Consider the following 27,201-nt stretch of genomic DNA (forward strand, 5'->3'; position numbering starts at 1 on the left):
TGGTATGATTCCATATCTTTACTATTGTGAATAGCGCTGCAATAAACATGAGGGTACAGGTATCCCTTTGATACACTGATTTTGATTGTGTAGTAGTTCTGTTTTTAGTTTTCTGATAAATCTCCATACTGTTTTACATAGTGGCTGTACTAATTTACATTTCTGCCAACAGTGTATGAGAGTTCCCTTTTCTCTGCATTCTTGCCAGCATCCGTTATTTTTTGTCTTTTTATGGTAGCCATTCTAACTGGGTGAGGTGTTCTCATTATTTTGATTTGCATTTCCCTGATGATTAGTGATGTTGAACATTTTTTCATATAGCTGTTGGCTATTTGTATGCCTTTTGAGAAATGTCTGTTTATGTCCTTTGCTCATTTTTAAATGGGATTTTTTGTTTTCTTACTGTTGACTTCTTTCAGTTCCTTGTATATTCTGTATATTAGCCGCTTGTTGGATGAATAGTTTGCATGTATTTTCTCTAGTCAACAACTTGTCTGTCTACTCTGTTGATTATGTCTTTTGCTATGCAGAGGCTTATTATTTTTACATTTTGAGTTGGGGTCTCTGTCACCTATGCTGGAGTACAGTGGCATGATCATGGCTTACTGCAGCCTCAGATTCCTGGGCTCAAGTGATCCCCCTGCCTCAGCCCCCCGAGTAACTGAGACTACAGGTGTGCATCACTAGGCCTGGCTAATTTTAAAACATTTTTTGTAGAGACGGGATCGTGCTATGTTACCCAGGCTAGTCTTAAACTCCTGGCCTCGAGTGATCCTCCCACTTTGGCCCCCACAGTGGTAGGTTTACAGGTGTGAGCCACCATTCCCAGCCCAGAAGCTTTTTAGTTTAATATAATACCATTTGTTTATTTTTTTCTTGCTTGTGCATTTGAGATCTCGGCCATAAAAACTTTGCCTAGACCAATGTCTTAAAGCGTTTTCCCCATGTTTTCTTCTAGTAGCTTTATCATTTTAGGTCTTATGTTTTAAGTCTTTAAGGCATTTGTGTTGATTTTTGTACTTAGAGACAGGGATCCAGTTTCAATCTGCTGCATATAGATATCCAGTTTTCACAGCACCATTTATTAAAGAGGGTGTCTGTCCTCTCCCCAATAAATGTTCTCAGCCCCTTTGTTAAAAATCAGTTGCTGTAAGTACATGGATTTATTTCTGGGTTCTCTAATCTGTTCCATTGATGTATGTGTCTGGTTTTATACCAGTACCATGCTGTTTTGGTCACTATAGCCTTGTAATATACTTTGAAGTCAGGTAGCCTGATGCCTCCTTGTTCTTTTTGCTCAGGATTGCTTTGGCTATTCAGGTTCTGTTTTGGTTTCATATGAATTGTATGATTTTTTTTCTATTTCTGTGAAAAAATCCTTCACAGAAGGATATCACAGGTATCCTTGAATCTGTAGATTGCTTTGGGTAGTATGGTCATTTTAACAATGTTAATTCTGATTTGTGAGCATAGGATGTCTTACCATTTGTTTTTGTCTTTTTACATTTCTTTCATCAGTATTTTGTAGTTTTCTTTGTAGAAGTCTTCCAATTCCTTGGTTGAATTTTCTCCTGGGAATTTTATTTTTATTATTGCTATTGTGAATGGGATTGCCTTCTTAATTTCTTTTTAACTGATTTCATTATTGGTGTATAGAGATGCTATTGATTTTTGTATGTTGATTTTGTATCCTGAAACTTTACTGAATGAAAAAAAAAATAGTTCTGAGAGTTTATTTTGGAGTCTTTTGCTTTTTCTAAATATAAGATCATGCCATCTGCAAAGAGGGACAATTTGACTTCATGTGTTTGAATTTGGATGCGTTTTATTTCTCCCTCTTGCCTGACTGGTCTGCCTGGGAATCCTAGTACTACATTGAGTAGGAGTGGTGAAGGTGTGCATCTTTGTCTTGTTTCAGTTCTTAGAGGAAAGGCTTTCAATTTTTCCCCATTCGCTATGATGTTAACTGTGGATTTGTCATAATGGTCTTTATTTTGTTGAGATATGTTCCTTCTATGCCTAGTTTGTTTACAGTTTTTGTCCTGAGGGGGGCTTTGAATTTTATCAGATGCTTTTACTGTATCTTTTGAGATGATTGTATGGTTTTTACCCTTTGTTTTGTCCATATATTGTATCACATATTGATTTCTAAATGTTGAACCATTCTTATGTCTCTGGGATAGATCCCACTTGATCATGGTGTCTTATGTTTTCTGGTTTCGTTTTTGTTTCAGATAGGGTCTTCCTGTGTTGCCCAGGCTGGAGTGCAGTGGTGCAGACATGACTCACTGCAGCCTCAACCTACTGGGCTCAAGTGATCCTCTGGCCTGAGCCTCCTGATTAGCTGGGACCACAGGTGTGCACCACCATGCCTGGCTAATTTTTTTTTTTTTTTTGAGACTGGGTCGTACTTTGTTGCACAGGCTGGTCTCAAACTCCTGGGCTTAAGAGATCCTTCCACCTTGGCCTCCCAAAGTGCCAAGATTACAGGCATCAGCCACTGCACCCAGCCGGTGTCTTACCTTTTTGTCATGCTATTGGATTCAGTTTGCTAGTATTTCATTGAGGATGTTTCCATCTGTGTTCATCAAAGACATTGGCCTGTAGTTTTCTTTCTTTCTTTCTTGTGTCCTTGTCTGGTTTTGGTTTCAAGGTAATTCTGGCCTCATAGAATGAGTTCGGGAGAATTGCCACCGCTTCAGTTTTTGTAATAATTTGAGGAGAGTTGGTATTATTTCTCCTTTATACGTTTGGAAGAATTTGGCAATGAATCCATCCAGTCCTGGGCTTCTCTTTGTTGGGAGACTTTTTAATTACTGATTTAATCTTGTTACTTGTCTATTCAGGTTTTCTGTTTCTTCCTGGTTCAGCCTTGGTAGGTTGTAGGTTTCCAGGAATTTATCATTTCCTCTAGATTTTCCAGTTTGTTATTAGATAGTTGCTAATAATAGTCTTTGGGGGATTTTTTATATTTCTTGGGTATGAGTTACAATATTTCCTTTTTGGATTATTTGGGCCTTTTCTCGTTTTTTCTTGGTTAATCTAGCCTGTGGTTTACAATTTGTTTATCTTCTCATAAAACCAACTTTTTGTTTCTTTGATCCCTTGCGTTTTTTAGTCTCAATTTCATTTAGTTCTGCTGTGATCTTTATTATTTTTTTCTTCTACTAATTTTGGGTTTGTTCTTCCTTTTCTGGTTCCTTGTGATGCATGTTAGATTGTTTATTTGAAATTCTTTTTTTTTTTTGATACATGTGTTTATTGCTACAAAGTTTTCTCTTAGCACTGCTTTGGCTGTATTCCATAGGTTTTGGTATGTTGTGTTTCCATTTTCGTTTGTTTCAAAAAATTTTTTTTATTTCCATCTTGATTTCTTGACCCAGTTTTCATGTATTTGTATAGTTTCCAAAGTTCCTCTTGGTATTAATTTCTAGTTTTATTCCAGTGTGGTCTGAGAAAGTACTTACATGATTTTGATATTTAAAAATTTGTTGATACTTGTTTTATGGCCTAATATACGTCTGTCCTTGAGAATGTTGCATATGCTGATGAGCAGAATGTATATTCTACTGTTTTAGGGTAAAATGTTCTGTGAATGTCTGTTAAGTCTGTTTACTCTAAAGTTCAGTTATAGCCAACTTTTTTTGTTGATTTTCTGTCTATATGATCTATGTAATGCTGAGAGTGGGGTATTAAAGTCCCCCACTATTATTATCTTGGAGACTGTCTTTCCTTTTATATCTAGTAATATTTGCCTTAACATATGTGGGTGCTCCAGTGTTGGGTACATATATATTTAGAATTGTTATATCCTCTTGCTGAACTGATCCGTTTATTATTATGTAATGACTTTTGTCTTTTTGTTTTTTGTGAGACAGTCTTGCTCTATCACCTAGGCTGGAGTGCAGTGGTGCAATCTCAGCTCACTGCAACCTCCACCTCCTGGGTTCAAGCAGTTCTGCTTCAGCCTGCCGAGTAGCTGGGACTGCAGGCACATACCACCACACCCAGCTAATTTTTGTGTTTTTAGTAGAAATGGGGTTTTGCCATTTTGGCCAGGCTGATCTCGAACTTATTACCTCAGGTGATCCACAAAGTGCTGGGATTACATGTGTGAGCCACCATGCCTGGCCTGTCTATTTTTTTTTTTTTTTTTTTTAACGGTTCTTTCTTAAACCATTAAATACGTTTTATCTAAATATAGCTATTCCTGTTTGCTTTAGGTTTCCATTTGTGTGGAAGGTCTTCTGTCCCTTTACTTTCAGTCTTCATGTGTCTTTATAGGTGAAGTGAGTTTCTTGTAAGCACCATATAGTTAGATCCATTTTCAAAAAATCCGTTCAATCAATCTTTTAAGAAGAAAATTTAATCTGTTTAACCTTGAAAAGTTATTACTGATAGGTGAGATTTCATTCTGGTCATATTGTTTAGTGTTTTCTGGATGTTTTGTATATCCTTTGTTCATTTGTTTTTCTCTTATTGTTTATCTTTTTGGTTTGGTGGTTTTCTGTAGTGGTAACATTGGAATCCTTTCTCATTTGTGTGTTTGCTCTACCAGTGAGTTTTATACAGAGTGTTTTCATGATGGTAGATATTGTCCTTTTGCATCTAGGTTTAGGACTCCCTTAAGCATTTCTTATAGAATTGAAATGCTATAAGGTAATGAATCTGTCTGGGAAAGACTTTATTTTTCTCCTTCATTTATGAAGGATAACTTTGCTGGGTGTAATATTCTTGGTTGACAGTTTTCTCTTAGCACTTTGAGTATATCATTCCATTCCCTGCAGGCCAGTAAGGTTTCTACTGAGAAATAATCCCCTGTTAGTCCAATGCGGTTTCCCTTATAAGTGACTAGATGTTTTTATCTTCTGTTTTCAGAACTTTCTCCTTGTTTTTGAATTTTGACAGTTTGACTATTATGTGCCATGGAGAAGTCCTTTTTGAACTGTGTCTATTTTGGGTTATCTGAGCTTTCTGTCTATCGATGCCTAAATCTTTTGCTAGACTTGGGATGTTTTCAGCTATCGTTTTGTTACGTAAGTTTTTTATTACTGTGGTTTTCTCTTCACCTTCTGTGACAACAAAAATTCAAATATTTGGTTACTTTATGGTGTTCTGTATGTCATATAAGCTTGTTTATTCTTTTTCATTCTTTTTTGTTTTTTTTTCTGTTTGGCTTATTTCAAAGGACCTGTCTTCAAGTTCTGAAATTGTTTGTTCTGCTTGCTGTAGTCTATTGTTGAAGCTCTTAAATGTATTTTAAAATTTCATTAAGTGAATTCTTTAGTTCCAGTATTTCTGTTTGATTCTTTTTTAAAATGATATGTATCTCTTTTATACATTTTTCATTCGTATGCTGGATTGTTTTTCTAATTTCTTTGTATTGTCTATCTCTGTTCTCATATATCTCACTGAACTTCTTTACTGTCATATTGAATCCCTTTTCTGGCACTTCACGCCTTTCTTTTTCATTGGACTCTGTTGCTGGAGAGTTATTGTTTTCTTTTGGAGGTGTCGTATTTCATTGCTTTTTCATATTTAAGTTTTCATGTTGATATTTGTGCATCTGTTAATAATGTAACTGTCATTTCTTCAAATTTTTTGGATTTGCTCTTGTAGGAGAGGACTTTCTCCTTAAGATGTATTTATGGTTTTGGTTGGGTAGGGCACTTCGGCTTTGATTCTTGGTGTGTGTAGTAGTATAGTATCCATATAATTTGTCTGACTGTGATCAGTGTCAGTGGTGTCTGTGATTTCTTCAGTGGCTTAAGATGCAATTGTTATTGGAAGCTGTTTTGTAGTTTTGCAGGGGATGGGGATGCCAGATAGGCCAGTTCTTGGGCCCCAGTGGGGGCAGTGGCAGGCCAAACATGCGTAACTTAGTACTCTAAGGTGGCATATACTGGCGTTTATGTTAGTGGGTCCAACCAAGAATTAGTGGACCAATTCTTGGGCCTCCAGGTGGCCTACTTTGGTACAGGGAATGGCAGCAGTGGACTGGACAGGTGGGCGGGTCCTTGGGTCCCTGGGCAGCAGTTGTGGTCTGGGCAATGACAGTAGCAGTGGTGGGACAACCCTTTGGATCGCAGCTGGTCTGAGGTGGTCTTGGCGATGGCTACACTGTGCTGAGTGGGGCAGTCCCAGGCCACAGGTGGTGTGTCCTGGTGTGTGCCGCTGTGGTGGTATGGCAGGCTGGGTGGGCTCACCCTCAAGCTCCAGGAAGGAGTGCGTCAGGCGCCAATGGGGATAGACTGGGCCGATAAATTCCCAGGCCCCAGGATAGGGTGCTTGGGCACTTGGGCAGAGGCAGAGGTAGTGAACCATGCCAGGCAGAACTATCCTCATCCCCCCACCCGGTGATGTGTACAGGTGCTGGCTGTGGTGGGTAAGGGAGGGGTGATCCCCAGACTTTCAGTGAAGTGCTTGGGTGGGGGCAGCAGTGGCTGTGCTGCAGTCCTGCTACTGGGTAAGGCGGGGATTTTTTCAGTGCCAGCAGCTGTAGGCAGGTGGCTGGGGAGCACACACTTTGTCCCTACGTGGCAGCTGCTGGCAAGAGAGCCTGTGCTCAGTACATTTTAAAATGTGTAGCAATCTTGCTCCTGGGGTGGGGGGCTTGCTGCTAATGGCTTGTGCTTGGCTGTGCTGGGAGCAGCAGCTGCAGTGACATCTGCAGGTGGGGGGATGTCAGTGGGGCACAATGGATGTGGAGATGCAGAAACTGTTGGATGGGCCCCAGGGCCGGATGCGACCGGGTAAGGGCTGTATTCTCACAGGGGCACCATGTTGTAGGTGCATAGGACTTGGAAGGTGTGTAGGATCCAGTGTGATCTCCTTTGGAGCAATGCCATCATGCAGTCTGCACGCAACAGGTTACTTTCAGCGCCCACAAGGGTTGACAGGCTCTCCAGCTAGGATTGGAGGAGTCCACAGTGGGAATGTGGACTGCTGGAGATCACTTACTTACTCTTTACCCGCATTTGGAGCCTCTTTGGGCTCTTATCCCAGCCAAGCAGGCTGCCTTACTTCTCCCTTCTTCCTCTTCTTAGGTGTTTCCTGTCACTTCTCTGTTGGGGCTCCAGTGTTCTCTCCTAGATGATCTGTACTTGCTATTTTGTTTCTTCCTGGTGAAGAAGGTGGCTTTCAGATACCTCTCATCAGCCATCTTTGAATGCATTCCTCAGTCTTTAAATTTGATGAAGTTCAATTTGTTGATTTTTGTTTTTACTTCTGTAGACTGTGCTTTTGGTGTCATGTCTAAGAAGTATTCACTAAGCCCTAGGATCGAAAACTTTTCTCATATCTTCTAAAAGTTGTATGGTTTTATGTTTTACTTTTAAGCCCATAGTCTATTTGAGTTAATTGTTGTATGACGGTATGAGGTTTAGGTCGAAATACATTTGTTTTGCCTTTAGGTATCAGATTCCTTCAGCACCATATTTTGAAAAGGCTTTCTTTGTTTCATTGAATTGCTTTTGCACCTTATTCAAAAATCAGTTGACTGTACTTTTTTAGGACTATTTCTAGGATATTTATTCCAATCCTTTAATGTATGTGTCTGTCCCTTTGTCATTCCTGCACTCTGTTGATTACTATAGCTAGATAGTATTAAAATAAAAACTTTTGAGAATTTAAACTTAGCAGAGGTTATTTGAGCAAAGAATGATCAATGAAGTCATCACTCCTCACAACCAGAAAAGAGTCAGAGAGCTGGGCTCTGCAATGTGGGCTGTGAGTACTTAATAGACAGAAAATGGAAGTGAGGTACAGAAATCGTTTGACTGGTTACAGCTAGGCCTTTGCCTTATTTGGATATGGTCTGGTCAGTTACCTGCCTGTGATTCGTGGCAGCTTGGCTGCTTATGATTGGCTGAGACACCACTGTTATTACCTTCCTAAGTTAGATTTTCAGTTTCAATTAGGTTGTAGTTCATTAAGTGGAAGCTGAAAGTATGGAGACAGCCTCAGGCCAGTGGCCTCCTGCTTATTGATTAATTGACTGATTGCGATAGAATCTTGCCTTCTCACCCAGGCTGGAGTGCAGTGGCGTGATCTCGGCTCACTGCAGCCTCTGCCTCCTGGGTTCAAGCTATTCTCCTGTCTCAGTCTCCCTAGTGACTGGGATCATAGGCACCCGCTACCACGCCTGGCTAATTTTTTGTGTTTTTAGTGGAAATGGGGTTTTGTCATGTTGGCCAGGCTAGTGTTGAACTCCTGACCTCAAACAATCCACCCACCTTGGCCTCCCAAAGTGCTGGGATTACGGACATGAGCCACTGCGCCCGGCCGCCTCCTGCTTATTTAATAGTAGTTATCCTTAATATTGGGTAAAGTGGTTCTTCTCTCCTTTGTTCTTTGTCAAAATTGTTTTAGATATTTTAAGGTTGGTGTCTTTCCATACACATTTTAGAATAAACTTGTCTGTGTTTATAAAAAGTCGAGATATCTGAATAGGAGTTGTAATAAATTTATAGATTAATTTGGGGAGAATTGACACCTTTATTATGTTGAGTCCTCCAATGCATGAACATAGTAGGGATGTCTCCATTTATTGAGGTCTCCTTTGATATCTTATATCAGCAATTTTTAATTTAATGTACAGATACTGTATGTGTTTTTTACATTTTTTTAAAAAGTGTATACCTAAGTATTTTGTATTTTTAGTGTGATTGTAAATGGTATGTTTTAAATTCCAACTTTTGCATGGAATCATATTTTTGTGATTATTTCATAGGAAAGTACTCAACTTGTACTTAATTCTATGAGAGAAATCTTAATGGGCATTAAGATGGGAGAACAAGTTAAATTTCAAAACTACAAGTCATTTTTAAAAGTTATATTAAAACAATTTTGTATGTGTGTAAGAATAATTATAATTAGATTGGATTTGGTTTAGAGAAAAATACAAGCACAGGATTCATATATTTCAGAATCATTTTATGTTAAGCTTTGTTTGAAGTAAATTTAGGTTACTTGGAATAGTTTGTCCAAACTCATTGTAGGACTTAAAATTCAGATTAATAATTGGCAAATTCATATGTGTGTACTTTGATCAATATGTATAGTCCTGCTGAAGAATGGTAGAGAGGGAGACACAGAGTCTTGGAGTTGGAATGCTGAGAAAAATTTATTTAACATACTAAAAAATTGATTAAATTTTAAGCATTTGGAACTCCGATTCCACAGGACAGATGATAAAAGAATATTAACAGGTGGTAACACAAGAAGTCAGTGCATACAGTGCCCAGTCTTCCAAATGAAGAGATGAATATTAAAACTATTCAGAGGCCACTGGCCATTAAGTGGAGGAAAAATCAATACAAATTTTACAGCCTAATATTGATAGGTCTTAAAGGAAATGTTTCCAGTCATATAATATGTTGACATTGCAAACATAAGCAGAGCTTTTGCGGTACAGTCTGGCATTAAGTATTACGAAAGAAAAACATTTGCCCAGAGACACTTATTGGGGCTCTGTTTGCTCTGGAAACTATTAGAGAATGTTGTATCTATATAATAGAATAATATTCATTAATAAGAATTATTTAAGGTTTGGTTTATAAACTTGGGCATACATAATAACGTCAATTAAATGGCAATATAAGAATTGTAAATGTTGATAACTACATAAAACCTTTATGTGTTAAATTGATATGACATGAATGACAATTATTTAAAGTTTCTAGCTCTTTTCCCTTGTGAGAGCTGTCAGAATCAAAATGAAGTCACTTGTATTAAACACTAACAAAAAATAAATAAAGCCAGGAGGTTAAGAAGGGTGCTGTCACACACGTCTATCATAAGAACTGCTATAAAGCAGTTCTGAAGTAAGAACTTTTGCCAGCAGTCTCTGCATCTCTACATCCATGGAGCCTCATTGACATTCCCCACCTGCAGCAGCCACTGCAGCTCAGACTGCAGCTTACTACATGCATCACAAGGATAGCTAGCTGGATGCACAGGAACATTTGATTGACACAGTCTCCCCTGTATCCAATGTTCTCTTTGTTTCCAAACAAATTCCCTATGCTTTTCCCTTTTGCCTTTAAAAGCTTCTCCTGGCTTCAACCTGTTTGGATATGCCTGTGGTCCCTATAGCCCTGGATTTGCAAATCCCCTGCACACCCCAGAATAAACTCAGTTCAATAAACTCTTTGGAGAATGGTTGACACTCTTGTAAAGTTGTATTCAATACACTTTGAAGAAAAAAGAAAAGCTTTGGAACAAGAGGTAGAAACCTTGAGTTTTAGATTTGACTTTGTACTTCAGTCATGGTTTGTGCAGCACTCACAATATACTGGGTGTGTTGCTGAGTGGTTTGCATGGATTATTCTATCTCTAGGGGCAGAGGACTGCTATATTCATAGTCTCAGTTTATAGCAGAGGAAATTGAGGCTTAGAGCAGTTTAGTAACTTGTTCAAGGCTACACTAGTAGTTGGCAAGTAGGTTTTAGATTCCAGGACCTGCACTCTGAAGCACTGTGCTGTTCTGCCCTCTGTTATAATTAGTACTTGTCCATATGCATCCTTTGAAGACTACTTCTGTGGAATATGGGCACAGGTCTCAACTGTATGGACAGTTTTACAAAGTGCAGAAAAGAATAGTTGCTACCATCTGCATAAAAGTAAGAACTTACATATTTGCTTGAACGTGGATAAAATACCCCTGGAAAGATATGCAAGAAACTGATAATATGGATTATCTTCTGGAGGAAAATTATACTGTGTGACCGTATTGCCTTCTCACAAAAAGTGTAAAATGTATACTTTATACATTTTGTGTAGGTGGCCTTGAAAGTTCTTGCCTTCTAAGGACCTCATTTTCCTCATTGTGAAGTGTAGAAGTTGAATAGATGACAAATTCATATCTTTATTGTTGATACCATATAATGGATGATTTCTGAGTCTAGTTTGAAAAGATGAAATTTATGTTGGAAGATTTGTGAGTATAAATGATATATAATAGTTTATTTTATATGTTCTTGGTTAAATGAGCTTTTTGTGTAATGATCACTTACCAGCCTGTAAAATGTACTAAGCATTTCATCTTACTAACGTAGTGCTGGATACAACCAGGTGGATATGTTTAGCTACATTTTATATAATAGAACAAAAGTTTGAATAGGCGTTCTTTCTTTCTGGGCTCCAGTGAGAAGCTCATTCTTTATTATGTACTGTATACCGGTTACTCAGCTGGGGTAAGGGTTGCCTGCATAAAAGTATCTCCTCAGGTTCATAATTGCTGTCTTAGTCTTAAATTGGATCTTAGATCGTTTGATTTGTCTTTGAGCTGTCAGTGACTCTTAATCAGTGCATACAATCATTTGTTAGTTCAGTGAGCATTTGAGTGTATGTTCTTTGCGAGGAAGCTAGTCTCTGCCTTCCAAGAAATTATACTAGAGTAAGAATTAATCAGGCAAATATGATATATGATAAGTACGTGATTGAGTCCTCTGGAAACATGTGGAAGGGTCACCTAACTTAACTGTGATTGGGGGAGGAGGGGTGTGGATTCAATAAGGGCATTCCTAAAGGAGGTTACTTGCTTGAAATCTGAATTTTAAAAGGATGCATCAGTGTAAGCAAGGTGGGTAGGAGGACCCAGGGCAATGGTGAGAGCCTATGTAAGAATCGGAGGCAAGCACATACCTATCATTTAGGAAGTGTCCAGTAAGCTGGAGTATGAGAATATTGACAGGCAAGTGGAGGGTCTTGATTGTAAGGAGGACATTATATAGTGCCAGGAATTGGCTCTTTATGGCCATTGAAGGTTTATGTTGGAAGTATTATGAACAGTTTTTTTGCTTAGCATGATTGACTGATTGCTCTGAAGAATGGATTGGAAGACGACAAGGGGAGAAGCAGAGAGTCTGCTAAATGAGACTGTTGCAGTAAATAAGTAATCCAAGTGTAACCTTACAGTGGTCAAAGAGTAGGCTAATGTAGGTGGGGTAGAAATTTAGGAGGTCGGCTCCAGGGAGATGCATTGACTGGGGTGACAGAAAAAAAGGAATTACGATATCCAGGTTTCTGGATCATTCAAATTGTCCATGCTATTCCCTGAGATAGTCCCAGAGAGAAATCTTTTAGGGAAGAGGGACAAGTAGAGAAAATATGACTGCCTTATTTCCATAAAAACTTCCTGATTCTCACTAACTTGTTTTATTTAATAATTTGTAATCTGTGAATTCTTCTCTTTTATCTCAAATCCAACATGCTTTCCTAAATGCAGTTTATACTCATTTATTCTTGGTCTTCATTGTTTACTCTATCTTTGCTATTCATGCTTTGGGCTTACGTGGATAATATTTCAATTTAGGCAGTGTTCCATGAGATCCAAATACAAAAAAAGCAATGATCAATTTAAACAGTCATTTCATATAACTCTATTTTTTATTTTGACAAAGCTAGAAGCTTGCATTTTGATATTGAGAAAGCATGTATTAGGTAAATAATTGTGCCAATTGCAATTTAATTTTTAAATCAAGTATAAACCTTTGGTAAGACATTTGATAAACTCCCCATTGTTGGTCTGTGGATCTGTATCAGTTGTAAACAATTCAAACTAACATAAATCTATTATATATCAAAATAACTATCATCATTGTTTTTTTCCATCTTTAATTCTTTAATGCATAAAGGACCATTATATTGTTTCAGGATAACTAAGAATAACCAAAGTTTTGGCTGGGCAAGGCGGCTTATGCCTGTAATCCCAGCACTTTGGGATGCCAAGGTGGGCAGATCACCTGAGGTCAGGAGTTTGAGACCAGCCTGGCCAACATGGCGAAACCCTGTCTCCACTAAAAACACAAAAATTAGCTGGGCATAGTGGCATATGCCTGTAATCCCAGCTACTCAGGAGGCTGAGGCAGGAGAGTCGCTTGAACCCAGGAGGCAGGGGTTGCAGTGAACCTTTAGTGTTTTAAAGATAGCACTTTATGCTGCGACTCAGATAGCTGTTTCCAGAGGTCTCTTATGTACACATCCAGTATCAGGCAGTCAGCTGCCTACTTGACATTTAGATGTCTCCAATCAAACACCTAAATGGCAGCTCAGTAACAGGCACAATGTGGAATTCTGTTTCCCATCTTCAACCCATTTTTCCCCCTCTCCCATCAATCTCTTCAATAAATGGCTGCACTCCAGCCTGGTGACAGTGGGAGACCCTGTCTCAAAACAAAATAAAACAAAACAGAACAAAAAAAACAAAAAAGCCCACAGTTTCCTCCTGTATAAAATGGAGATAATCCGATCTGCCCTTTAAGGTTTTAGGTTTAGCTTAGAGTAGTGCCTGGAGCATAGAAAGCTCTCAATAAGTGTTTTCTGCTATCATGATTGATCTCCATCATCTATAGCATGGGCTTTAGAGATAGAGACCTTAGTTTGAGTTTAAGCAAGACTTACAGCAAGTTATATAATAATTCAATTTTTTTTTTTTTTTTTTGAGATGGAGTTTTGATCTGTTGCCCAGGCTGCAATGCAGTGGTGTGATCTCTGCTTACTGCAACCTCTGCCTCCTGGGTTCAAGCAGTTCTCCTGCCTCAGCCTCCTGAGTAGCTGGGATTAGAGGCCTGCGCCGCCACTCCCAGCTAATGTTTGTATTTTTTAGTAGAAATGGTGTTTCTCCATGTTGGCCAGGCTGGTCTCAAATTCCTGGCCTCCAGTGGTCCACCCACCTCGGCCTCCCAAAGTGCTGGGATTATAGGCGTGAGCCCCCACACCTGGCCCAATTATTCAATTTGTCTGTAAACTGGAAATGGTGAAACTGAGTTCATGGGTAGTATTCTTAGTACTGACTGAAAAAGAAAAGCAAGGAAGCATCTCTAGATATGCAAAATAGACTTAGGACATATATTCTAGGGCTAGGCGAGGAGGCTCACACCTGTAATCCCAGCACTTTGGGAGGCCAAGGCAGGAGGATTGCAGCTTGAGACTAACCTAGGCAACATAGTGAGGCCATGTCTCTACAGAAAATAAAATAATTAACTGGGTATGGTGACACATACCGGTAGTCCTAGCTACTTGGGAGGTGGAGGCAGGAGGATCACTTGAACCCAGGGCTCTGAGGTTACAGTGAGCTCTGATCATGCTACTGCACTCCAGCCAGAGTGACAGAGGGAGACCCTGTCTCTAATTTAAAAGAAAGAAAAAGACATATATTCTGCTTTTCAGCAGTTTAGAGTTTAGTTTCTGGAAATAAGTCCTAAACATATATGTGCAAGATTAACAATACAGAGAAACTTGTGAGAAGTTGACATATGAGCTCTCTAGGTAACAAGACAAGATTGAGAACCACATAGTCAGGAGACCCACTTCGGTTTTTCTCTTGATTAACTGTGTGATGCTGGGCAAGTTGTTTACTGTCTGTGAGACTCAGGATTTTCACTTATAATGTGAGAGTTAATTGGGCAAGATGATTTCTTAGGATACCTCTGTTTTGAAGGGTTTCTTAAAGTGATTTAAATATTTAGAGGAAGGGCGATTACTCCAGAAAGCTTGGAGGAGATGGGACTTGAGAAAACAGAGTGGTTTGATTAAAAACTACAAATGGCACAAGAGTCTTTTGAAATTTTTTTTTTTGAGGCGGAGTCTCACTCTGTCGCCCAGGCTGGAGTACTGTGGCCGGATCTCAGCTCACTGCAAGCTCCGCCTGCCGGGTTCACGCCATTCTCCTGCCTCAGCCTCCCGAATAGCTGGGACTACAGGCGCCCGCCACCTTGCCCGGCTAGTTTTTTGTATTTTTTAGTAGAGACGGGGTTTCACTGTGTTAGCCAGGATGGTCTCGATCTCCTGACCTCGTGATCCGCCCGTCTCGGCCTCCCAAAGTGCTGGGATTACAGGCTTGAGCCACCGCGCCCGGCCTCTTTTGGAATTTTTGAAGGTCTCTGTTTTGTGTGTTGCAATTAGGAGACATTAGCTGTATTAATCTGTTCTCATGCTGCTAATAAAGACATACCCAAGACTGGGTGATTTATAAAGGAAAGAGGTTTAATGGACGCACAATTTTACATGGCTGGGGAGGCCTTACAATCATGGTGGAAGGTGAAGGAAGAGCAAAGGGACTTCTTAAATGGCAGCAGGCAAGAGAGTGTGTGCAGGTGAACTGCCCGTTATAAAACTATCAGATCTCATGAAACTCACTATCATGAGAACAGCATGGGAGGGACCCACCCCCGTGATTCAGTTGCCTCCCACTGGGTCCCTCCCATGACACATGGGAATTATGAGAGCTACAATTCAAGATAAGATTTGGGTGGGGACACAGCCAACCACATCAGTTAACTATATTCTTACATTTTCCTGCTTCATTAGTTATATATTAAACAACTATTTGAACTCATCCTCTGTGTCTGTTTTCCTTGTGCAGGGTGTGTCTAGGACGGTGGTTCTTGGGATTGGCCTCAGGATCTCATTATAGTGTTCAATGTTGAGGTTGCCAAAGAGCTTTATTTTTCAGTATTTACTATATTAGAAATAAATTTGAGAAATTAAAATAACTTAATGAAAAGTTACTACATGTTAATATTTTTTGTGTAAAAATAACTGTTTGCAAAAGCCAAATTTTAGTATTAAGAGTAGTATTTGTTTCACATATTTGCACATTTTATTAATATCTGCCTTAATTGAAGATAACAATTCTCATATCTGCTTCTGTATTCAATCTGTTGTGATTTATGCTTTTGTTGAAGTATATTGAAGATACTATGGCCTCACAGACAGGCAGTTAGAAAAAGAATATTTTTGTATTATTTTTAGATAATTACGAGTATTCTTCTTTGATGTTCCACAAAACTCCATTCGCGATTATATAGGTTAGTTGCATATGGACTCTGAATCCTTATTAATGAACTTATAGCACTCTCTGTTATAATCAAATGCGTTGGTTTATCTTGTCCTTTGAATGGGTTCTTTATCTTTTATCCATAGATGCTTTTGTTCTCACAGACCCCTGAAAGGGCATTAAGGAATCCCAGGGATTCCTAGGTCACACTTTGAGAATCACTGCTACAGTGTTATCTGCCTCAGAGAGTGGTTGCTACTTTAAGGTTATGGATATTTTTAGCCTGGCAGATAAATTTGTCCTATCCTGTTAAGTGGTTATGTGAATTTATATTCCTACTAGCAGTATAGGGGAGTTCTAGGTATGCAACCTCTTCAACACTTCATGTGAACAGATAGTGTGAATTTTGCTAACCTGTTAGTGTGAGAAAGGCCCTTTGAGGTTTTTTGTGTATATTTCTATTGGGTTCTAGTTATCCAACTATTTCCTTTCTTCTTCTTCTTCTTATTTTTTGAGATGGAGTCTCGCTCTGTCGCCCAGGCTGGAGTGCAATGGCACGATCTCCACTCACAGCAAGCTCTGCCTCCCAGGTTCACGCCATTCTCCTGCCTCAGCCTCCCGAGTTAGCTGGGACTACAGGCGCCCGCCACCATGCCCGGCTAATTTTTTGGTATTTTTAGTAGAGACAGGGTTTCACTGTGTGAGCCAGGATGGTCTCGATCTCCTGACCTTCTGATCCACTCGCCTCGGCCTCCCAAAGTGCTATCCAACTATTTCTTTTCCATCCGTCCACCCTCCTTCTTCTTCCCTCCTGCTTTCTCCCCACCCTCAATGGATTTAGCTGATTCTTCCTTAGTCTGTTCTTTCCATATGGTTATACATGCTGTGTCTTTTTCTCATAGTCATTACCTCAGGAATTTTAATATGCATGCTTAACAAGGTAATCAAAACACAAGGATTTTAGAACACTTTAATTCAGTCACTCACCGCCTGACTTGTATACTGTTGTTTCCAAAAACATTAGTTCTTTATGTTTTTTCTTTTTCTTTTTTTTTGGACATTCAAATTAGTGTTATTTTTGTATAGTTCTTTTAACAAGAAACATATGTGCAGAAAGAATATGTGAGGGCAAATTCTAGAAGTAACTGCAGAATGTAATGTTGCATATACCTCAAGTGTTACATATTTTTCTATATGCTATCAAATAATATCAAATGAAAATTTAAATTTTTGCTACTTACCCCAAAACATTAAATAGAATTAGAAATATTAATTTCTTGAGGCATAAGCAATTCGTTGAATTTATTTTATGCCAAAGTCTGATTTTATTTCAACTTCAGAGAAGTCAAAGGTTCTATTATTCTAGGACCTTAATCACTGTAACTTTAATAGAGGGGACCCAGTTTAAGTGGGCTAATATCTAATACCAGGGGAAATAAATTGAGCAGCTTTCTAAAGTGTGTGTTAGCACTTTTCCGAGTACTTGCTATGTGTTACATAGAGTATCTTCTTATCTCTCAGTCACTGCCCTACAGGGTGTTGGTATTATTATCCCTCTGTTATTGGTAAAGAAAATGCAGAAAAGACATAGCTAATTAGTGGTTGCCAGGATTGGGGTTTAATTAATTCATTCATCTAGACTTTATTTTAAAGCAATATCTGTTTGGAAATATTCACAGCCCAGTCACTGAGAAATGGTAAAATTTCCAAACAGTGTTCCTACTGTATTGGTTATCTGCTGCTAGATAACAAATTATCCAATGTTAGCAGCTTGAAGTAACACACATATATATGATTTCACAGTTTATGGGGTTAGGAATCTGGGCATGGTGTAGCAGGGTCTGCTACTAACTTCAGGGTCATGGGCTACAGTGAAGGTGTGAGATAGGGCTGCAGTAGTATTTGAGGGCTTGGCCAGAAAACTATCTGCCCCTAAACTTACTTACCCAGTTGGCAGTGTTTAGTTCCTCTTGAGGTGTTAGACTCTTGGCCAAAGTCTTCCCTTGGTTGTTTCTCACATGGCCCTCTCATATCTCACAACATGGCAGCTTGCTTCCTCAGAGCCAGCAAGTGAGAAGGTGAGAGGGAGTGCTAGCATAATGGAAGTCAGTTTTTTGTGACCTAATCAAGGACGTGACAGCTTATCACTTTGGTCATTCTCTGTTTTTTAACAGACTTTTATACTGAAAAACAATAGGCCTAGGTTCATACCTCTCTTACCTTATACTAGGATAAATTCAAAATGCATCAAAGATTTAAGTGTAAAAAAAAAGGCCGGGCGTGGGCTGGGTGTGGTGGCTCATGCCTGTAATTCCAGCACTTTGGGAGGCCGAGGTGGGTGGATCACTTCAGGTCAGGAGATCAAGGCCAGCCTGGCCAACATAGTGAAACCCCATCTCTAAAAAAGTACAAAAATTAGCCGGGCATGGTGGCACGCACCTGTAATCCCAGCTACTTGGGAGGCCGAGGCAGGAGAATCACTTGAACCCGGGAGGCGGAGGTTGCAGTGAACTGAGATTGCGCCACCGTGCTCCAGCCTGGGCGACAGAGTGAGCCTCCATCTCAAAAAAAATGCTGTGGCTGTGGCTGAGTGCAGTGGCTCATGCCTGTAATACCAGCACATTGGGAGGTAACACGGGAGGATCACATGAGTCCAGGAGGGCAACATAGTGAGAACCTGTCTCTACTGAAAACAGACAAACTTAGCTGGTTATTCTGTTTGTTAAAAGGAGTTATCAGGTCCATCTCATGCTCCAGAAAAGCATGAATACCAGGAGGCGAGGATCACTGGGGGCCATCTTAGAAGGCTGCTTACCACAACTGCCAACCCGGTGTTTTTATTTGAGGTGCCAGAAGTAGAGGTGCAGTCATACAGAAGGCTGCTCATCTCTTTGAACAAGCCCCCAGCCCATAGCTATTCTGGATTATTTTTCCAGAAGCTCAGTGACCAGGATACATAGTGAGAAGTAAAAAATATAAAATATTGTCATAGGAAGGGATTTGGCTGAAAGAGTCAGAAATGTGAAAGCTGTAAGGAAGAGAAAGGATGTCAAGAAACGTGAAAAAGGGAGGAATGAGGGAATTGTCAGCAAGGACCATTCTCTACATGCAGGTGTAGAGAAAACGAGGAGGTGATTGAGAGGAGTCAACAGCCTCGTGGTAATAATAAAAATCTTCATCTCAGACGGGCACAGTGGCTCACATGTATAATCCCAGTGCTTTGGAAGGCTGAGACAGGAGGATCATCTGAGGCCAGGAGTTGGAGAACAACCTGGGCAACATAGTGAGATGACCCTGTCTCTACAAAAATAAAAATAAAAAAATTAGCTGGCTGTAGTGGTGTGCACCTGTAGTTGCAGCTACTTGGGAGCTGGGGCTCAAGGATTGCTTGAACTGAGGAGCTGGAGATTGCAGTGAGCTAAGAACATGCCACTACACTCCAGCCTGAGAGACAGAGCAAGACCCTGTCCCCTGTCTCTTTAAAGAATAAAAAAATTGGCTGGGCTTAGTGGCTCACGCCTGTAATCCCAGCACTTTGGGAGGCTGAGGCAGGTGGATAACAAGGTCAGGAGTTCGAGACCAGCCTGGCCAATATGGTGAAACCCCATCTCTACTAAAAATACAAAAACTGGGCGAGGTGGCGGGTGCCTGTAGTCCCAGCTACTCAGGAGGCTGAGGCAGGAGAATTGCTTGAACCCGGGAGACGGAGGTTGCAGTGACCCGAGATCGCACCACTGCACTCTAGCCTGGGTGACAGAGCAAGACTCCATCTCAAAAAAAATAAAAAAAAAAAGAATTAAAAAATCCCCCCCAAACCCAAACTTCATCTCACTTGACTCTTTTTGAAACTCTCACGTTTCTAAGGAAGCCCTTTGTTTCTCTAACTCCTTTCTTACCTCCTTGGAAGAATCCTCTCTCCGTCTTCCCCACCTCTCTTCTGGCCTCACAGAGGCCTCGATGACCTGAGCTCACTCCCTCTTTCCTGTTCCCATTACCTGAGCCCTCCAGCTCCTGTCCTGAGATTTAGGGCTTCTCCTCTCACCTTCCAACAGGAAAAATTGTGTGGAGGAAATTAGACTCCAATGTTTCAGAGGAAAAAAGGTACAAATTTGATCCTGAAGAGGCCGTCAGTGTTTGATACATTCTATCAAAAGGGGTCGGAGTGTACTCATAGGAAACAAGTTAATCAATAAACTTTTACCCAGAGCAAAGTGACAGTGCACACACATTCATACTCTCTCTGATACCTTTTATCCGAAGTATTCAAGACCACCCAAAGGATAAGAAAATAGAGACAAGCATGTCTGGCTCCAAACAACACCCTTAAACTGGATGATGCAATCATTCAGGGAAACCCTCCCCCAGAGTGAGTGGAGGTTACCAATTCCTAGTTACCTATGAATACTTCAAGTCCTGTTCTTCCAAAGTCAAGGGTTAAAACAGACAAAATGGCATAGCTAATATATCCTAAAACACAAAATGGACAAGTATAAAACCCTTACCAATAAATAATATTGATAAAGTTTCTCATTTGGAGTGTTCTCTCCCACCAGGTTGGTAGTGGGAATATACTTTAAAAATTAATCCACTGAAAGGAGGAGGAGTGTGATTGACTCATTGAGGAGGCAGGTTTCTAGAATTAGCTTTCCTTTGTCTGTACCTCATCCAAAATTGGAGCCCTTCAGTTATAGTTTCCATCTTAATAAGAATACTAAGATTTCAAAGATTGGTACATGTAAACTACAATCTTAACGTCCCCTCAGGTTAAAAAATGTAGCTATCTGGTTTTCTGAGACATTATTTTTTTGTCTGGAGGAAGAAATTGTTAAGAGTCCATGTGCACAGAGCTGGGGTTGGGAGTGGGGTGAACTGTAAGTAAAAACAAGGGATCTTACTGGGGTGATGGAAATGGTCTAACACCGTGCTGATGGTTGCACAGCTTGGTAAATTTATTTAAAAAAATCAAAGAATTGTACATTCAAAATGAGCAATTTTATGTTATATAAATGATGTCATTATAAAGTTATTTTAAAAAGAGGCAGTGTGCAGATCTCTTAAAACCACATCATGCACCTTTTAGTAAGGTATTACTCTTACTTCCCTCTCAATTCTTTCTTGTACTTTAACCCTTTTGGTATCAGATCTTTTTTTAAATCTTATAGCCTCTAAAAAAGCTGGTCCCTTCTTTCAGTTTCCCTACGTGTTTCATTATTTTGGTTATTTTATACTTAAAAAAATACTTATGAACTATAACTAGAAGGCAAAATAAATAAAACTCAGGTTAATTTATTCTTCAGAATAAATTGTGAGGCACATTTATATACACTCTGCAGCTACATGTAAGAAGGTGAGCAACGTGCTTTCCTTCATCCGTTCTTCTCTGTCCTTTCACGTGCCTACATGTATTTGCTTCCCGGCAAGTTTGTGGGACCCAGGTCTTCTGAGTCTAGATCTGTTCATACTCGTGGACCATATCGGTAGAAATCAGGGGCCTTCCCTGCTGCATCCAGTCATCAGACAAGCCAGTTTTTCCAGCATCTCTTTACCTTTTTACCCAATGAACTTAAGTATTTGGAATGGTTGACCCTTGTGTATATTATAGGTATCAGACTTAAGAGATTAAAAACTCTGCTTAATTTTTCATTTTCTGTATAGCTGAAATCTAATCCAAGTGAAAATGAAGAAAAGGAAGCGCAGTCTCAACTTATAAAATCTGATGAAATGCAGCGTTTGCGTTCACAAGCACTTGATGCTTTTGAAAGTGGAGATTATGCTGCTGCTATAGCCTTCCTTGATAAGATTTTAGAGGTAAGTTTCTTAGATACTGCAGTTGACCAGCCTAACACTTATTGTAAGGCACATTTATATACTTTGACATGTCACATATCACAAAAACCTAGACAGGAGAAAATCAGGTTGGGCCTTGGGCTTTTAGCTCTTAAGTATAAAATAATGTTTATATAAAACAAAATTTGGACTGAAGTTTTCAGTAAATGTACTGAATGTGCTATGGCATGAGAGTTAAATATGTTTATATATTGCTTGCTTTGCTATTTTAGTTGATTTTGTATTTTTTTGGGAAGAAAACTAGCAGTTAGATAATGGGATAAAAGATGAAAGAGATGGTTGGAATAAAAGGAAAAATGATGTTCGGGAGGAAAGAGGAATGTTTAGAGAAAAATTTCTAGAAAATAAGGCAGATAAAGAGTTGATAGTATGTGCCTGTAGTCCTAGCTACTTGGGAACTGAGGTTGGAGGATCACTTGAGCCCAGGAATTCGTGGCTGCAGTGAGCTGTGATCGCTCCACTGTCCCCCAGCCTGGGCAACAGAATGGGACCCTGCCTCTAAAAATATTAATAATTGACTGAGTACGGTGGTTTATGCCTGTAATCCCAGCACTTTGGGAGGTCGAGGTGGGTGGATCACTTGAGGCCAGGAGTTTGAGACCAGCCTGGCCAACATGGCAAAACCCTGTGTCTTAAAAAGAAAAAAAAAAAAAAATGGTGTGGTGGTGCATGCATGCTTGTGATCCCAGCTGAGGCTCTGAGAAGCGGAGGTTGCAGTGAGCCGAGATCATGCCAAAAAAAAAAAAAAAGAAGAATAATAATAATGGTTGATAGAATCCAGAGAGTTCTAGCTAGGGAAACCTAAGTCTAGGTTTCCTTGCCTCTGAAGGATTTAATGACACCTGATTTCTGAAGGAAGTCTACTGAAATATTCAAATGGAAGCAGTCGTAATTCACATTTATTTAAGATTTTTACAGTATTTTGATATACAGTTTCATTTAATTTTGGCTCTAAACTTACGATATATGTAGAATGGACAGAAGATATTGTGATATGGTCCAGTAGAATTCATGTTTTACTGGGTTATTTTGTTTATGCTTTTTTGAGGAAATATAGTTTACATTTTTACTTTCCCATAGACCATTTTGACTTAGCTCATTGTTCATGATATTTATGTATAATGTTGATTTTGATATTTTCATATATGTGAAAAGTCAATACGAGTTTAGAACAGCTCTAAGAAATATGCAAAGATACTTCCACCAGCCTTATTGATGAGCTCTTGGGTTTATGATTTGAAGAAGACTATTGTGTTTACTAAACCCTTATGAACTTTTTGATAAAATAGGGATGGTGAAGCCTCAACCTCCTGCTTTCTCACGGTATTTTTTTCTTTTCTCTTCTCTTCTTTCTTTCTTTCTTTTTTTATTTTTTTCTTGATATGAGGATTTACTTTTAAGGAGGTGACAGTTTACAGAAGATAATTTCTTAAAACATTTTTTTGTTTAGAGACTTGGTCTCTCTCTCTCTGTTACCTAGGCTGGAGTGCAGTGGTACGATTATAGCTCACTGTAACCTCAACCTCCTGGGCTCAAGTGATCCTCCCACCTCAGCCTCCTGAGTAGCTGGGACCACCGGTGTGTTCCACTGCACCCAGTTAATAATTTTAAATTTTTTGTGGAGATGAGATCTTGCTATGCTGCCTAAGCTGGTCTGGAATTATAGGCATGAGCCACTGTGCCCAGCTAAGAATTTAATGTTGTTATTAGCAGAAAAAAGTAGTTTGCCGATTTAGAACCTAGATTTTATTTTTTGACTACAAATTAGAATTGTTGATTAAGTATAAAAATCTGATAACAGAATATTCTCTTCAAATATGCTTCACTAGGAACAACCCTCCAATAGTAAATGCTATGTTTTCTTATTTTCAGTGTCTTAGAATTATATAATCAAAGAAGGTAAGAAAAGGGCCTTGTTATTATATATATCCCTTCCCCCATTAGAATTCATTTATAACATTTTTGGAGAAACTATTTTGTCACATCAGTTTTGTCACATTTAAATTGTATCAGATTTTAAAATAATATTTGCAGTCTATAAGTCATCACATTAATTGAGAATGTTTTATGTTGATAAATACGTAGATAAAAACGTGGAATGCAACAATGAATGTGCATAATTTTTTCTTCCTTAAAGTCTAGTTCTTTTGTTCCTCAAGGTTTGTGTTTGGGATGCAGAACTACGGGAACTTCGAGCTGAATGTTTTATAAAAGAAGGAGAACCTAGGAAAGCTATAAGTGACTTAAAAGCTGCATCAAAGTTGAAGAATGATAATACTGAGGCGTTTTATAAAATAAGCACACTGTACTACCAGCTAGGAGACCACGAACTATCCCTCAGGTCAGTCCTAGTGACACACATGTCTGATCTTCTTTAATTGTTGGCAGTAAGATAACCTCATCTTGTTTTAACATTTTAATATTAAATTAAGAAGATGATGGTGGTTAAGGCTGTTTTTATATTGTATATCCATTTATATATTTTGTGTTATTCCCATGTTACTTTAATTCCACATAGTTTGTTTTCATGAAGCTGCTTATTAAAATAAACAGGAAGGCTCTTATATTTCTAGAAACAAAATTGAGTGTTTACTATGTAATGGTAGTAAGTCATTTTAATTTGAATTAACAAATGTATGCATGGTACAATGCCATATATAAATGTGTATAGTAAATTATAAGTCTCAGTATGTTTTTGTTTAATTGTTGCAAACAAAAAATATTTTTATTGTGATTTCTGTATTTAGCGTGGAAAACTACTCATTGATTGTTTTGACATGGAGTATTTTCCTTTTTTTAAATACATGAACAGTGAAGTTCGGGAATGTCTTAAACTTGACCAGGATCATAAAAGGTGTTTTGCACACTATAAACAAGTAAAGAAACTTAATAAGCTGATTGAGTCAGCTGAAGAGCTCATCAGAGACGGCAGGTGAGAATACGGGTTGTTCCAGCTGTCCAGCCATTCCTTATATGTTAGACTGTGGGCACAAGTGAATTACAGAACTGTTTTTACTTCTCAGCCATTGAGGGTGGGGTATTCTAGACAGCCCTCGGCCTTAGCAAAACTACCAGAACTGGACATTTTTGGAATAGGGAAGAATATAAATAATGGTAACTGTGTAGTATTCTTACCAGCAGACTTACTTGTATTATACCAAATATTTATTATCTCCTATATCAGGCACTGAGCTATGTCCTGAGGGTGCAGAAATGAACCTGATGGTAGTTTGTGTTCTTAAGAAGTTTATAGCATTGCGTGGGAGACACATATATGAACAGATTATTAAAAGACAATATGATACCAAAGTGATAGAATGTGCATAGGATAATTAGAGTACCAAAGAGGAGTATTTACTCCAAACCAGGATGGTGAAGGCAAGGAGTAAAAGAGAAGCTTTTTTTAGAGAAGACGATAGATATTTAAATCCTAATCCTAACGAGTAAGTAAGAGTGGGCAGAAGTAAGAGGCTGTGTCTGTGTGAGTGTTATTTGTAAAGGGTTTGTAGGCTGGGCAGGAGGACTGAAAAGAGTACAGGACACTGCAGACAAAACTGCCTAATAGAAAATAGGCTCTAATTCCTCTACTTTTAGTAGCTTTATAAGTTACCATCATGAGAATGCTTTACTCAGTTTTCCCCCAACATTATGCAAACTATAACGCCTTGAAAAACCATAGTACCTTGTCACAATGGGGATATTGATGTGGGGGCAGTCAAGATACAGAATAATTCCATCCCAACAAGGACCCCTCGTGTTGCCCTTATAGCCACACCTACTTCCCTGTTGTTCCTATCCCTTCCTTAGCTAATCTAGTCACTTCTAGAATTTTGTCATTTTAAGAATGTTACATAAATAGAATCATACAATGTATAAATTTTTGGGATTGGCTTTTTTTTTTTTTTCTTTTGAGACAATCTCACTATGTTGCCCACCTGTTCACAGGTGCAGTCAGTACATTGCAGCCTTGAACTCTTGGCCTCCAGTGATCCTTCTGCTTCAGCCTCCTGAGTAGCTGGGACTTCAGACACATGCTACCACACTTTGTTTAACCGTTTATCCATTGAAGGACCTGAGGTTGGGAGTTCGAGACCAGCCTGACCAACACAGAGAAACCCTGTCTCTACTAAAAATACAAATTAGCTGGGCATGGTGGTGCATGCCTGTAATCCCAGCTACTGCAGAGACTGAGGTGGGAGAATCACTTGAACCCAGGAAGCGGAGGTTGCGGTGAGCCGAGATTGCACCATTGCGCTCCAGCCTGGGCAACAAGGGTGAAACTCCGTCTCAAAAAAAAAAAAAAAAAAGTTTTCTGTTTGCAAGTCTGCCCTTTTCAGGTCCTCTGGCTAGACAGAGCAGACTTCTGCAGGTTTTTGTTATTGTCGTTCTGTACCTGTTGGCCTGTTGGCATTTCTGCATTGCTGGAATCTTCAGCTCCAAGTCTGGGATATATGATATGAAAAAAGGAACCCAGGGAACTTCTTACTATATTTTTCCTCAGGTCCTGAGTCACTAGCTAGTCTGTCTTCTCTCCTCCTTTGAAAGTTTTCTATTTTAAAAAATATACATTTAATTTCTAGGGTTTTTAGTTGTGCTTAGCTGGAGGAATTGGGAAAAATACATCTATTCCACTTTCCCAGAAGCTGGCTTTTTTGCTTTTTTCTTTTACTTTAAGTTCCAGGATGTATGTGCAGAACGTGGAGGTTTGTTACATTGGTAAACGTGTGCCAAGGTGGTTTGCTGCACCTATCAACCCATTACCTAGGTATTAAGCCCCGCATTCATTAGCTATTTGTCCTGATGCTCTCCCTCCCCTTGCTGCCTGCCCCGCACAGGCCCCCTGTGTGATGTTCCCCTCCCTGTGTCCATGTGTTCTCATTGTTCACCTCCCACTTATGAGTGAGAATATGCAGTGTTTGGTTTTCTGTTCCTGTGTTAGTTTGTTGAGGATGATAGAGAAGCTGGCTTTTATTTTAAATGTTTTAGTTAAGCCTGTGTTTTAATACATCAGCATATTTACATATGAAGATTGTAGCACTTTGGGAATAATGTGCCACCGTGGCATAGAAACATATTTTTTAGTTTACTATTGTTGAGAAAAATAACTGAGTATATAACAGGATTAGTACTTTTTACTGGTTTAAAGAAAATGCGGAAATAGCTTTTATTCTTAGAAAGCTTATACAGTTGGGAATTTAATCAGGTACCTTCTGTATGAACTACATTGTACTTTGTTGTGAATACTGACATTAATTATATAAAATGGCATGTAATGGGTTCCGTTATTTTCATGGAAGTGTTTACTGACCAAGAAATAAAACTTGACCTCTGTATTGTTCAATGTGCTCAGTGTAAGTCAGACTTCAACAGGGTGTTTTACTCAGGTTTGGAATTCTGAGCTTGTTTCTGTAAGGAAATTCTTCTGGTTTGATTGGTACTTACAGGTGTGCTTTGTTCTGTCCATCTGCATCTCCTATGGTCATATGTTTTTATTTCTTAACTCTTAATTATGGAGTGTACCTTCTATGGGACTCTAGATTAATAAGGGAAAAGCCAAATCTGAAGCTGTGGCC

The 27,201-nt window shown here is 39.2% G+C and overlaps 1 protein-coding gene across 1 annotated transcript in view; it reads left to right on the plus strand.

Moving 5' to 3' along the window:
* Positions 1–27,201, plus strand: part of DNAJC3 (DnaJ (Hsp40) homolog, subfamily C, member 3) — a 107,032-nt gene that overhangs the window by 50,137 nt on the left and 29,694 nt on the right. The window contains exons 5-7 of the mRNA XM_011933801.1: positions 21,437–21,589; positions 23,788–23,969; positions 24,441–24,560. Coding sequence (XP_011789191.1) covers positions 21,437–21,589; positions 23,788–23,969; positions 24,441–24,560 — 455 coding nt within the window. The remainder of the gene's footprint in view (positions 1–21,436; positions 21,590–23,787; positions 23,970–24,440; positions 24,561–27,201) is intronic.

Source organism: Colobus angolensis, unplaced genomic scaffold (assembly GCF_000951035.1).
Source record: "Colobus angolensis palliatus isolate OR3802 unplaced genomic scaffold, Cang.pa_1.0 Scaffold13, whole genome shotgun sequence".
In the NCBI taxonomy this organism is placed as follows: domain Eukaryota; kingdom Metazoa; phylum Chordata; class Mammalia; order Primates; family Cercopithecidae; genus Colobus; species Colobus angolensis.